This window comes from Hemicordylus capensis, chromosome 2 (assembly GCF_027244095.1).
Source record: "Hemicordylus capensis ecotype Gifberg chromosome 2, rHemCap1.1.pri, whole genome shotgun sequence".
NCBI classification, from domain to species: Eukaryota; Metazoa; Chordata; class Lepidosauria; order Squamata; family Cordylidae; genus Hemicordylus; species Hemicordylus capensis.
The window spans coordinates 308,512,079-308,525,706 of record NC_069658.1 but is presented as its reverse complement, the minus strand read 5'-3'; the positions used below and the strand labels follow the sequence as shown (position 1 = coordinate 308,525,706).

The following is a 13,628-nucleotide window of genomic DNA, read 5'->3' as shown; positions in this document are numbered from 1 at the left end:
TGTCCTTCCCATTGTTTGTCCCAGCTACGTATGAGTCAGGGGAAAGGGGAGAAGATGGTGGGTGCCGACTATTTTTTGTTGCTTGTCTCAGCCCGATCTTCACGCGCTGCCTCCATTATGGCCACACGGGCCAGCAGCACAGGCTCCTCCACTGAATCAATCCCTCCACAAGGCACTGAAAGCAGCAAGAAAAGCTGCGGGCAAGAGCAATCCGCCCAAGAAGTGGCCTCTGCTTAACGCTGGGCTATTGGAGCAAGCCTGTGATTCGGAGGGCGACAGCCAAGCCGTTTCCCTCCTGGAACAGCCCGAGTCTGCCCTGCCGTCCACCTCGCAAGCCCCATCTTCATCTTTACTTGTACGATGCCTTCATCAGGTCTCCGTCCATTCATAAGAGCCTCTGGGATGTTCAGGCAACAATCTGTGGCCTTCATCAGCATGGGTTTGTGGTGACCTTTCAAAAGAGTTCTCTCTCCCCTCAAACCAGCAGTCTGTCTCTTGGGGCCCTTATTGACACCACAAAAGGGGAGGCCTCTCTGCCCCCAGCATGCCATCTAAAGATAGTCAGGGCTTGCCGGTCTCTGCAATGTCTCCCAGGGGCCAGCGTCTTTTCCTTCAGTCAACTACAGGGGACCATGGTATCTAACCTAGGGCTGACTCCCTGGGTGCAGTTCCACTCTCACCCCTTTCAATAGGTGCTGCTTCCCTGGCAGGACAAAATAGCTCAGAGATCCCGCCTCAGCTTGGCTCTTAGCAGGGAGGTGGTATCGTCTCTGCCCTGGTGGATGTCCCCTGCCATCCTCAAGGGAGTGTACTTTCTCCCGGTAGTTCAAATTCAAATTACAACAGATGCCAGCCTGACGGCGGGGGGGGCATTGCCAGCACTTCTGGGTGCAGGGAACTTGGTCAAGGAAAGATGCTCGCAGCATAAACTGGCTGGAGATCTGGGCAATTTGACTGGCTCTCCAGGAGTCCCTCCCTCAAGTCAGGCACCATCACATCCTGTTGAGGACAGACAATACGACCGCGAAAGCCTGTGTCAGCTGATGGGGGCACGTGGTCGCGGTCCCTGATGCAGGAGGCGGCTCTACTCTTCCTTTGGGCAGAAGCCAATCTGCTGTCTTTGGTCGCGGAACTTCTGAACAGAGAGCTAAACTCGGTGGCCAACTGGCTCAGTCGGGCACAAGTAGACCAGGCAGAGTTGTCTCTGAACCCTCAGTCCTTCAGCTGTATTGTGGAGAGGTTTGGAACACCAGTCATGGATCTGCTTGCCTCTCCAATAAGCACAAAACTTCCATGCTTCATGTCCCAGTTCCAGTCCCAGTGCGCAGAGGAGATAGACGCTCTCATGGCAGCTTGGCCAAGGGACCTTCTTTATGCCTTTCCCGGCGGCCATCATCCCACAAACAGTACACTGGGTTCGCACTCTACACAGGGAAATCTTTCTAATAGCCCCCTACTGGCCTTGCCGCCCTTAGTTTTCAAACTTGGTGGAGATCTCCGTGGAACCTCCCATGAGATTAGGGGCAGCCTCTTTGGCTTCTCAGTCAGGCCAGACTTCCATCCTTTTGATTAATGATGGGTATTCCTAGGGAATGCTAGACACTATGCTAGCATCTCGCAGGCCTTCTACCAAAAAAATATTACCAGGCCAATTGGAAGGTTTTTATTTAGTGGTGTAGGTCTCAGCGACACCCCCCCCCCCCCGCTGCCGCCTTGAAGGCCTCTGTGGTTAATGTATTGGCCTTCGTACAGTCTGGCCTCAGTAGAGGGCTGCATCCCAATACCTTGAAACAACAGGTTACATAGGAAGCTGCCATATACTGTCAGACTATTGGTCTATCTAGATCGGTACTGTCTACACAGACTGGCAGCAGCTTCTCCAAGGTTGCAAGCAGGAATCTCTCTCAGCCCTATCTTGGAGAAGCCAGGGAGGGAACTGGAAACCTTCTGCTCTTCCCAGAGCAGCTCCATCCCCTGAGGGGAATATCTTACAGTGCTCACATGTGGTCTTCCATTTAAATGCAACCAGGGCAGACCCTTCTGAGCTAATGGGACAAGTCCTGTTTGCTACCCCAAGACCAGCTCTCCTCTCCTCTATGGTTGCTGCCATAGCATCAGTTCTACACAGGGGGCATTTCTCTAGCCTTACCTCTCACCCCCATATTAAGAGTTTTCTGAGGGGTGCTGTTATCTCCATCCCCCTACGGTCCCCCACCTGGGACCTTAATGTGGTGCTCACATCCTTAACGAAGGCCCCCTTTGAAGCACTCAGGTAGGTCTCCTTAAGGTTTCTGTTTTACAAAGTCGTGTTTTTAGTTGCTGTAACCTCGGCACTCAGTGTGTCTGAGCTGGGAGCCCTATCTCTGTGTAAGGAGCTCTGTTTAGTTTCCCCGGACTATGTGCTCCTGAGGACGGGTCCCACCTTAGTCCTAAAGGAGAACTCCCTTAAAATAAATTAAAAAAATAAAAATAGGGCCCAGGAACTTATGTAACCTTCATTTTGTCGTCCTCCTACATCTTCAAAGGAGAGGACTTGGCACTCCTTGGACATGCACAGGGCAATTAGAATGTACTTATGATGTACCAAGACCTTCAGACATTTTGAATCATTTTTTTGTCTCCTTTTTGTGCATGTACCCTGGTGCAGAAGGTGTCAAACTCTACCTTGTCTAGGCGGATCTGCTAGTGCATTAATTTGGCTTATACATCTCAGGGTCAGGTTCCCCCTAAAGGGGTCCTGACCAGTGTTTTCACTAATTTTTTTCATCTGTGTGCGGAATGAGTTTTGTTCTGGGTGGCAGTATCAAGGCAGTGCACGTGCATTCAGAATGGGGCTTTCCTGATTCAACCTGAGCGGGATCTAAAATTAACTGAGCGGACATCAAAAAACTTGTGAGCGAGTGCACATGCACAGGCCTTAGAGGGAACCCTGGTCTTGGCTCATTCTACTAGAAGCGCGGTGGCTTTTTCCGCTTTGGCTCCCTTGGCAGACATCTACAGGGCGGTGACCTGGTCGTCCATTTCTACCTTCATCAAGCACTACAAGATCCATACACTGGCACCTGCAGATGCTTGATTTGGATGCCGGGTGCTGCAGCAGGTTGTGTACTCTTAGGACTCTTCTCCCGCTCGGGAGATTCAGGGGGCTCTGGTAGGTCCCATCCTTGGATACACTCCTCTGAACTGAGAGAGGATGATACGTTGTCACTTACGTGACAGGTCATTCTCCTCAGGAGGATGGAGTGTATCCACCCTGCCCGCGTTCGTCTGGTTATTTTTTTCTGCTATTCTGTTCTGTCGGACAGTTTCCTTTCAGGGTGGTCCGTCTCCCTGGGGTTTTGTGCTAGTGATAGGGCAAATAGTGATAGGGCAAATTCCTAGGGGTTTTCTCTCCCCCTTGGTTTGGCATTTGTAGCATTTATAGTTTGTTAGTTATTGTGGCTTTTTGTATTCCATTAATAGGTTGAATTTAAATCTATTTGCACCAGAGCACTCTTTTTTTCAGGACTTTGAATCCTGGAGCCTGATGGGTTGATCCCTCCCACTGGCTCGTTGTGTCTTCTTTTTGTTGTCCCTGTCTCTGAACAAGTGGGAGGCATGACCCATCCTTGGATATCCTCCTGAGGAGAATGACCTTTCAAATAAGTGACAATGTATCGATTCTTTAAAGAACAAGATATACAGATGGAGTACAGTTTTTATGGAGACCATGCATTTAGGATCAAAACAAACATGACACAAAAACAGAAGTTTTGGTGACACTTTTTAAGTTTTCTAATGTAGGGGATGGTGATCAAGATCAGGACCACAGCATGTGGGGAAGAGGTATTTAACCCCTTTCCTCCATGCTGTGGTCTGGTCAAGAATTTCCCTCCCCCCTCAAATGTGCCCCTGTAGGTAAGCTCCCATAGGCACCTTGGCCCTGCTCTCATAAGCCAGCTGTGTGTTTCCCTCTTCTGCAGTTTTCTCCCCATTTTCTTTCCACAGTTTTCCTTTCAGCAGTTTATGCCAGCCCTTAAAACTGATTTTTAAAATGGGAAGGTTAAAAATTCATGGTAGTTGCTGCTGAGAGGAAAACTTGTAGAAAATTCTAGTTCTGTCTCAGTTTCACAGCTATAGTGTAACACTCACAAAAGTCAAACACTGTGTTTATAAGTAGTAGGTTTTTTGTTTGTTTTTTAAAGCATCCAAATAATTGTAGTATTTATTTCTTTTAACTCAGGGGCTGTACTATAATTGGATTATGCACTGATTTTTTGCACATAAGTTGCAAAAACATACATTTTTGCATGCTACCAAAAATAGAGTAATACTTTTTCTTTCTGTCATTTGTGGTGCATTTTGGCAAAATTATTTCAGCTTTTAGTCTGATACACTGCCTTAAGAATCTAGAGGGTCAAGCAATGAGGGAAGATTATTAAACAAAATAAGAAAATATTCTTCCTAGCACTTCATTTAGTTGTCTCATACTGCCTCCCCCCTTCTTCTTCTAGCTAATTCCTTACTTTCCAAAGTGTGGAAATGATTGCCGAAGACATCATAGCTATCAAGAGCAATGCACTGAAAATCCTGGCAATGGTTAGTTGAGAACTGATAAGTGATTCACTGTTGACAAGTGCTTTATTGATTGATTGATTGATTGTTAAATTTATATACCGCCTTTCATTAAAGCAATCCCAAGGCAGATTGTTGCGTTTGATAAGTGTTGCATAACTGCCCTGTTGGACCAGGCCCAGCGTCTATCTCAGCCATCATTTCCTTCATACCTCTGGAAAGCTCACAAGGGGGGCATGAAAGCAATCCTCCTCCATTGTTGTATGTCCCCAGCAGCTGCTATTCACAGGTATACTGCCCCTGAAAGGCTGCCAAAGCTGTATTGTGACTGAGAAACCTTTACAGTATGTCCCCAGATCTATCTTAGGGCACCATCAGAGAACTGCTCTGTTAGTCACTAGGTATTTCCAGCCAGAGGGGGTTTTCTGTGGGAGAATCAGTGGGCTTGTGCAAGAATTGCTTGTGGGAGTTATTCTTGGGGATCCATCTTGCAGTTCTAGCACTAGTTCATCCCACTATTTTCTGTCTGCACTGAGGCAGACACTGCAAGTTTCAATCCCTCCCTAATCTTCCCATGTTCATTGCCTACTAAAGTGCCTATGTGTACATGGGCAGAAAGTAACAGATTTTACTTTATTTAAATTATGTTGTGAAATAGTACACTTCCAGATTACTGCATTTCTGACTTGCTGAACTTATGCATTGTGTTCTCCTTTGCCTCCCGCCCCCCCACCCACACATTTCTCTTGAAACTACCATGGAGCTTGGATTGAAAGAAATCAAGTGTGCCCTTGTTCTCTGGACTTTTGTTGCTGATGTCTTAACGCATTTTGGGAAAATCCCACTGAATATATACACTGTATGCATGCAATGCAGTGACCACCTTAAGTGGCGCAGCGGGGAAATGCTTGACTAACAAGCAGAAGGTTGCCGGTTCGAATCCGCGCTGGTACCATATCGAGCAGCAGCGATATAGGAAGATGCTGAAAGGCATCATCTCATACTGCATGGAAGGAGGCAATGGTAAACCCCTTCTGAATCCTACCAAAGAAAACCACAGGGCTCTGGGCGCCAGGGGTCAAAATCGACTTGACGGCACACTTTACCTTTTACTTATGCATGCAATGTGATACAGCCTTACATGGGAGTAAGTCCCATTGAAATTAATTGGACTTACTGCTGAGTAAACATGCATCAATCACAATTTCATCTCTTTAAACTTTTTAATGAGAACAGCCCTGCTGGATCAGGCCCAAGACCCATCTAGTCCACCATCCTTTTTTCACACAGTGACCCACCAGATGCCCCTGGGGAATCCACAGGCAAGAGGTATGTGTATGCCCTGCTACTGCTCCCCTGCAACAGGTATTGAGAGGCATCTTGCCTAAGAGGCTGGAGGTGGCCCACAGCAACCAGACTAGTAGCAAATGATAGACCTGTCCTCCATGAATTTGTCTAAGCCCCTTTTAAAGTCATCCAAGCTGGTGGCCATCACTACATCCCATGGAAAAGAATTCCATAGATTAATTATGCACTGTGTGGAAAAAGTACTTTCTCTTGTTGGTCCTAAATTTCCTGACCTTCAGTTTCATGGGATGACCCCTGGTTCTAGTGCTGTGAGAGAGGGAGAAAAACTTATCTCTGTCCACCCTCTCCACTCCCTGCATAATTTTATATTCCTCAATCATGTCTCCCCTTAGTTGCCTCTTTTCCAAGGTAAAGAGCCTCAGATGCAGTAGCCTAGCCTCATAAGGAATAGGGGTGTGCACGGTCCAGAATTCCCCCGGTCCGGCATGGGGGGGACTGTTACTTTAAGGGGGTGGTGGTAGTACTTCCCCCCCCCCGCCGCTCTTCCCCCTCCGGCGCTGGTCCTTTTAAAAATCTTCTTGGGGCGGCTTCTTGGCTCCCTGCTGCCCCTGCCCCCGTCATTGTCCTTCAAAGCCTTCCATGGAGTAGAGCTAGCGGCGCGCATGTGCCCTTCGCGGCGTGCATGCTTGTTTTTGTCGCTGGTGCGCGCGCGCCACATACGTCACGTGTGATGTATGCGGCGCGCGCCAGTGACAGAGACAAGCGCGCACACCAGTGGCGAAGACAAGCGTGCGCGCTGCGAAGAGCACATGCGCGCCGCTAGCTCTACTCCGTGGAAGGCTTTGAAGGACAACAACGGGGGCAGGGGCGGCAGGGAGGAACTCTGCCACCCCAAGAAGATTTTTTAAAGGACCAGTGCCGGAGGAGGAAGAGCGGCAGCGGGGGGGGGGGATAAGTACTACCACCACCACCCCTAAGCTAAATGCCCCCTCCCATCCGGACCGCCGGACTTCCGAACCGGTCCGGAGGTCTTTTACAGTGTGCCCGAATCAAACCATGCACACTACTAATAAGGAAGGTGGTCTAGGCCCCTGATTATCTTAGTTGTCCTCTTCTGCACCTCTTCCAGTTCTACAATATCTTTCTTAAGATACATTGACCAAAACTGTACGCAGTACTCCAGATGTGGCCGCACCATAGATTTGTGTAAGGGCATTATAATATTTGCCTTTTTATTTTCAGTCCCCTTCCTAATTATTCCTAGCATGGAATTTGCCTTTTTCACAGTTACCCCACACTTCCAATGAGCTGTTCACCACGATCAAAAGATCTCTTTCCTGGTCAGTCACTGACAGCTCAGATCCCATCAGTGTATATGTGAAGTTGGGGTTTTTTGCCCCAATATGCATCACTTTACACTCGCTTACACTGAACCGCATTTGCCATTTTGTTGCCCATTCCCCAAGTTTGGAGAGATCTTTTTGCAGCTCCTCACAATCAGTTGTGGATTTCACCTTAAATAGTTTAGCGTCATCTGCAAATTTGGCCACTTCGCTGCTTACACCAACTTCTAGATCATTTATGAACAAATTAAAGCGTGTTGGTCCTAGTACTAATCCCTAAAATTGGTCCTAGTACTAATCCCTGGGCTGCTCTTAAATGACTGCTTTTTTGAATACTGTGGAGGGGGCAGAATAAGTGCTATAGTGTAGATACTGCTTATTTTGTGTTAAAAGGAAAAAAATTGAATCCTTGTTGGGGGAATTCAATAGGGGAGTAGAGGTGGTGGTAGATAAATAGCTTTTGCAACCTAAGGAAGGGGGCACAAGAGTATTTACCTGAATCCAAGATTAAGTCCCCCCCCCCAGTTCTTTGATGTTAGAAATCAGGGGTCATCTTAAATGCAGAGCTGTGTTCTTTTTGGGCAGATGCAGGTATATCCTGTATTTAATCGCTATTATTTTTGAGGTCATCTTAAATTCAGAGTTGTCTTCTATCCGTGTACATACGGGTAAAGTCCTTTCTTCTTTCCCTAATGCTTTGGCTATAGGCTAGAATGAAAATAATTAAAATGGTTACAGCCAGTGTTCTCTTTAATTTTTTTAATTTTGGGATGAGTCTTGTTCTGGGCGGCAGTCTCAAGGCACTGTGTACACACCTGCATTCAGAGTGAGGCCTTCCTGATTCAGCCTGAGTGGGATCTAAAATTAACTGAGCGGACATCCAAAAACTTGTGAGCGAGTGCACATGCGCACGCCTTAGAGGGAACACTGATTACAGCTCATTTAATTCTTCTCAGAACAGGATGAAAACTGAGTGTATGGCAGACCTTTGTGAGGCCATTTATACCATAGGATTTTTGGCCAGTTATCCAAATAGTTTTTGATCTAGGCACACTTTAGAGTATTGAAGCTTGACTCTTGGCCATTTAAATTTTCCTAATCTGATCTCTGTGATCTTGGAGGATAAGAATAAACAATGAAGCAAACTAACACTCCTTTGGTGGCTTTGAAGAGACACTACCCACTAGAGCTTGTAATTGGACCTCCTCACATGATCTCGTAGGATGTGAATGCATGTTGGAAAGAATATGAGAGAAAAGGGTATTCTGTATTGTTACAAAGAGAGGGCATACCAAAAATGCCTAGGGTCAAGAAATCCCTCTGTGTATAGGATTTCATTTTTTATACAAGCACTACTATGCCTGTATAAGTTAAGGTGATGTGTAAAAATGCACTACACCATTATAAGCCATTATGTTTGTCATAAAAGTCAAACCAGTCATCCAAACTGCTGTAAATTTGACATGGAGCAAGTAGGTGAAAGTGCCATGTGAATCTGAGAAATAACGCAGTTTGAAAACTGATCCCCAAGGAGATGTTCTTTACATGTAATCACCCCATTTTTGGTTCAGCATAAAGTACTTTTCTATTTCCTTTCTTGTCCCTTTAGATGTGTTAAATTAAGTTCAGTAGAAGGGTACATGCTTTTGTTTTTGAAAAAGTCTGTTTAGTATTTCTGAGTTTTTAATCTTTCAAGTCTCCATTAAAACAGTAAATAGGTCCTGGCTGGCACAGATCACAGCACATGGCAGAAGCAGGACATGACGATTCTATGATAGAATGTTGGCCCACAAAAACAATGGTGGCTGCCTGCCCAGTGAATGTGGAAGAAGTTGCCTAGGCTGAACATTCCTTTGATTATAAAATCAAAACCATTTGTTCAACCTGCCTGAAACTTGGCATGGAGTAATAAAGTGTCAAGCACTACCAGCTTCTCAAATTTGGTACAAATCTGTTGAAACATGACTGAGATACAGGAGTTTGAAAGCTGACTCTGAAGAAGCTGGATTAAAAAAAAAATTCAATGTTTTTGCAAAATGATGATAAATTTTATTTGCAATATTACAGTGACACACTACAGGTGCAAGAGCACCTGTACAGTAAAGGTTTTTTTTTTTTTTTAAAGTTATCCAGTGTTAAGCCCTGAACATATTTTATGGATATAAAATCAAAACCAATTTCCCAATGTGCCTATAATAGTACAATTTGTTTGCTGAAAGGTCTCTAGAGGGCATAGAAACAGACAGAAAAAATTACATGTGCTTTATATGAAATTAAGAGAAAAACAATTTTCCTGAGTAATATTATGGTGGTGACTTGAAACTGGGCCTTGTCTAGGGTTGCCCCAGGACTTTGGTATGTGCTTCCCAATGAAATTAGAGCCTCCCCTTCTCTGGATGTTTTTAAGGACCTGAAAACATACCTGTTTAGTCACACATTTAGTTTATAGTTTTAATGTTTTGAGTTAATCTGTATTTAACCTGTTTAATGTTTTAATGGTTGTTTTTAGATTGAGAACCACCCAGGGACATGCATATGGGGTAGTATAAAATGTATTAAATCTAATCTATCTATATATCTATATATATAAATAAAATAACTAGCAGTGGATTGCTGAACTATATTATAACAGAATCAACTTTTCAGTTTCCATTTGTATGAAGTTGAACTACCAGACTTATACTTGTCAATATCTTGATTTAGAGATTAGGATCATAAAGGGAATTAGCCTTATTTTTCTCCAGTTATGAAAATACTTATAAGTTTCCTTTGCTTGAAATGCAGCACTAATCAACAAGAAATTGCAGTACATTTCACTTTAAATCAAAGGTTTTTTGAATTTTTAATTTGAAGAGTATAATCACAGTTCATGTCTTCCATGCATGTAGAAGAGCCAAGTCAAGTTTTTAAAAATTAGGTCTTTGTGCAACTTTTTTTTTGCATGTTGTTCCTGACGAGGTTGACATTTCTCTCTCTCTTTTAGAGGCCACTGCAAATTCTGTAAGCATACTTGCTGGCATACTTGCTGTTTTATTTGTGGTGTGTGTGATGGCTGCTGTACTATATTTATGCAAAAAGCATGGTAAGCGCTTCTCTTGTTCAACAGAGAAAGCTATGTGGCTGTTTATAACCACTTGGGAAATAAATAATGTAAGATCACAGAGATAATCTCAACTTAAGATAAAATATGTGCATTATTACTTGTGGAGGGCAACACTGATGTTTATCATACCATGTGACCATGACTACACAGATTGGGAAGCTGTTGATCTTCTTGAGACACTTTGGAGAAGAGACTGAGATTTGAGGGGCAAAGCAGACGAGATGGAGATCCATGAAGAGATCTCTTCATTTTGGTAAAAAGCAGCAGAGGGGGACCAGATTCAAATCAGAACCATGGTGCAGTGGATGTGAAGGGAGTTTGTCCTTTTCTCCACAGAATTTCCTGATTGAAACTGCCCCCTCTCGGTTACCATTTGCTCATTTAAGGAATACGCCATGTAATGGTAGCAACTGGAAACCCCAGCAGGTGGGGGGATTTTAATCAGGACAATGAATGGTGCCCCCCCTCTCCCAGCGCTGTAATGAATCCATGTAAGATTCCTCTGCTCTGCACTGCTTTTAGCAGAGTGCAAAGATACAGATCTGTAGCATCTGTATTTGGCCCCAAGTGTCGGAGGAGAATAATTTTGCCTGTATGCTTTCTTCACTGCCTTCCCTGTCATCTTCTCTCCAGGGAGAGTAGAAAGGAAAGCAATTGAGACAGAACTTCCTTTTACTGGTATATACAAAAGGGATATGTGAATGCTCTGGCCTAATGAGTTCAGGAAACATTAAGGTCATTCTCACCAAGCTGGGGAGGGTTGGTAGGGAGGCAGACATTGACCATGTGCAGGCAGAACTCCTGCCTGCACATGATCAATGCTCACACAGTACCATGAGCGGCAGAGCCAGGAGAAGGATCCTCTGGCCTTCCACAATGCACCACCCTCGGACCACCATTGCTGAGTGGTCTTGCTGCCCAGCTTAGTGTGGCGAGTTCACTAAGAAATGTGAGCAGTGCAGAGGCCAAGTTGTCCAGCCTGATAACCACAGGCTTGAGCAAATGTTGTAGCACTAGTGCTTGCCACAACTGGCAAATGTTACATGACTTTGTGAGTATCCCCATTTTATGCAATACTCCAGGAAAGGTTTGGCTATTACTGAAATGGGCCTGCCAAATTTCCCTGAAGTCTAAATAACGACAGGGGAATCCTAGGGGATGCTGAAAGTGGCTCAACAGTAATATTCCAGCACCCAGCCCTGTCCTCTACAAAGCACCCCAAAGGGGATACACAAAGCTTCCCAGAAGCACTCAGATTAAAAACAAATCCAGAGCCACAATAACTCTTCACTTTTTGCAACTAAGGGGATATCAGGTGATGAGGTACTTACAATTCATATGGGCTATGAGGTCAGATTTCCTAGCTTGCAAACACTCAAGCAACTGCCAGGCCACTGCAGCAGCTAGCAGGAGAGAGGGGCCCTATTACGTTAAGGGGCTAGAGAAGCTCTTCATATCACACACAAGGGTTTGTGGACATGAAAAAGGCACCCCAAGTCCCATTCTTGCTGTCAGGAAATTTTGTAAATTTGTTCACACAGAAACTTCATGTTTCTCTAGAAAACATTATGCTGCCCAATGAGGACATCTGGTTTGCTTCCCTGGTTCTGAAAAGTGCATATTTTTACTTACTATAAAATAAGCCTTACTTATTTTAGAACTAAGATGTAAAATTGACTATTGAGAAGGCCTCTCATTGCCACTAACAAGAAAATTACTAAAACATTTAAATGCTAAAATCATTAACTCATGAAATGTTATTTTCTATGCTCAAAACAACAAATTCTGTACTGTGTTTTTCTAAAAGTTTACTTATATCCCAACATAGCAACGGAAGGATTTATTCTAACAATATGTGGGTTTTGTTTTTCAGATGCAGTCAGGATGTGGCCTGGTTTCTATCCTGCAATGCAACAAACACCTGCTAAAATCCTAGTTATATATCCACAGGAAGTGTGTTTTCAGCATGTCCTTGCTTTTGCTGACTTCCTACAGGAACACTGTCACAGTGATGTCATTATAGACATGTGGCAAAAACGGAGAATTGCTGAAATAGGGCCGGTACAGTGGCTTGCTACTCAGAAAGAAATTGCTGATAAAGTAATCTTTCTCAGCCCAAGCTTTGCAAGCCCAGAACGTGATTCAGCTTGTAAAATGGCCAGAGAGACTGTCAATAGCAACTCTGAATGTATGTTCACTCTTGCGTTTAACCTCTTCTGCGGTGACTGGAAAAACCAGTCTTCTCTCCACAAATACATGGTAGTTTATTTCAATGAAAAAAGTTCAGTTAAGGATCTTCCAAGTGCTCTGAACATCTGCCCCAAATATTTTCTAATGAAGGATATTGAATCTTTTTGCAGAGAGCTCTCTCCTTCACAGAGACCGATGTGTGAAGGCACAAAATCAAAGTGTAGCTGGCTATCTAAGATGAAAAGCAGATTACACATGTAGGACTTCAATATTGGTAATAAACTCAAACTCAGTCCAGGTTTCGAAAGCCTATTCCCCTACTCAAAAAAAAGAAAAGTCTTTTGTACGTTGACAGCTCTTATACAACATGTACTCATGGATTATGTCATGCATCTGTTCTATAAGGAGCAGATAAACACATTTTAAAAACACCCCATGTAGAGCACATAGAACTGGGCACAGGGACTTTTGTCCTGGCACAGATGCTAGCAACTTCCTACTACAAATATTTGTATACCACTCTTCAACCAAAGTTCTCAAAGCAATTTACATAGGAAAATACATAAATAAGATGGTCCCATCCGCAAAGGGCTCACAATCAAAAAAAGGATAAGGCAGATACCGGCCACAGCAGGGATGGTGTGCTGGAGTTGGATAGGGCCAGTTGTGCTCTCTGCTAAATGTAAGAGAATCACCACTTTAAAAGGTGTGTCCTTGTTCAGTTAGCAGGGGTCACCTGAGCTGGATGCGTCTAATAGCAATGAAGGGGAAGGGAAGTTGACTGTCCAATAGAGCAAAGTAGTTTTACTTCATTTGTGGCTAAATCAGGTGGCATAGTGGGTTACCAGTTCAGCCTTCCAGCCATTGGAGCTACCACTCAATGCTCTTCAGTGCACTTTTGGAGGGGGCAAGGATGAGTCTCACAAGCTTGCAACTGAAGCTTTGGAAGTGTGAATTCCCTTTCATACATGTGCAAATTCACATTCTTGTTTATGGTTATAAAATAAAGTAACAGACTGTCTTATGAGTGTTCTGCTGCCAAGTGTTTCTTTAGTTCAGTCCAACATACATTAGTGGATTAATCAAACAAGCACAAATGTCTCATTAAAGGACTGTGTAAACAGTGGCCA

General features: G+C 44.3%; 1 protein-coding gene across 6 annotated transcripts in view; it reads left to right on the top strand.

The window, feature by feature from the left end:
• IL17RB (interleukin 17 receptor B) overlaps window positions 1-13,525 on the top strand; it is a 35,537-nt gene extending 22,012 nt beyond the window's left edge. For 5 of the 6 annotated variants that reach the window (XM_053298455.1, XM_053298451.1, XM_053298450.1 and 2 more), the window contains 4 exons: window positions 4,494-4,578; window positions 5,791-5,883; window positions 10,189-10,287; window positions 12,182-13,525. In XM_053298455.1, coding sequence (XP_053154430.1) covers window positions 4,494-4,578; window positions 5,791-5,883; window positions 10,189-10,287; window positions 12,182-12,759 — 855 coding nt within the window. In that variant the 3' untranslated portion in view covers window positions 12,760-13,525. The remainder of the gene's footprint in view (window positions 1-4,493; window positions 4,579-5,790; window positions 5,884-10,188; window positions 10,288-12,181) is intronic. The other variant, XM_053298452.1, reaches the window with a different exon arrangement.
• Window positions 13,526-13,628: the final 103 nt, after the last annotated feature.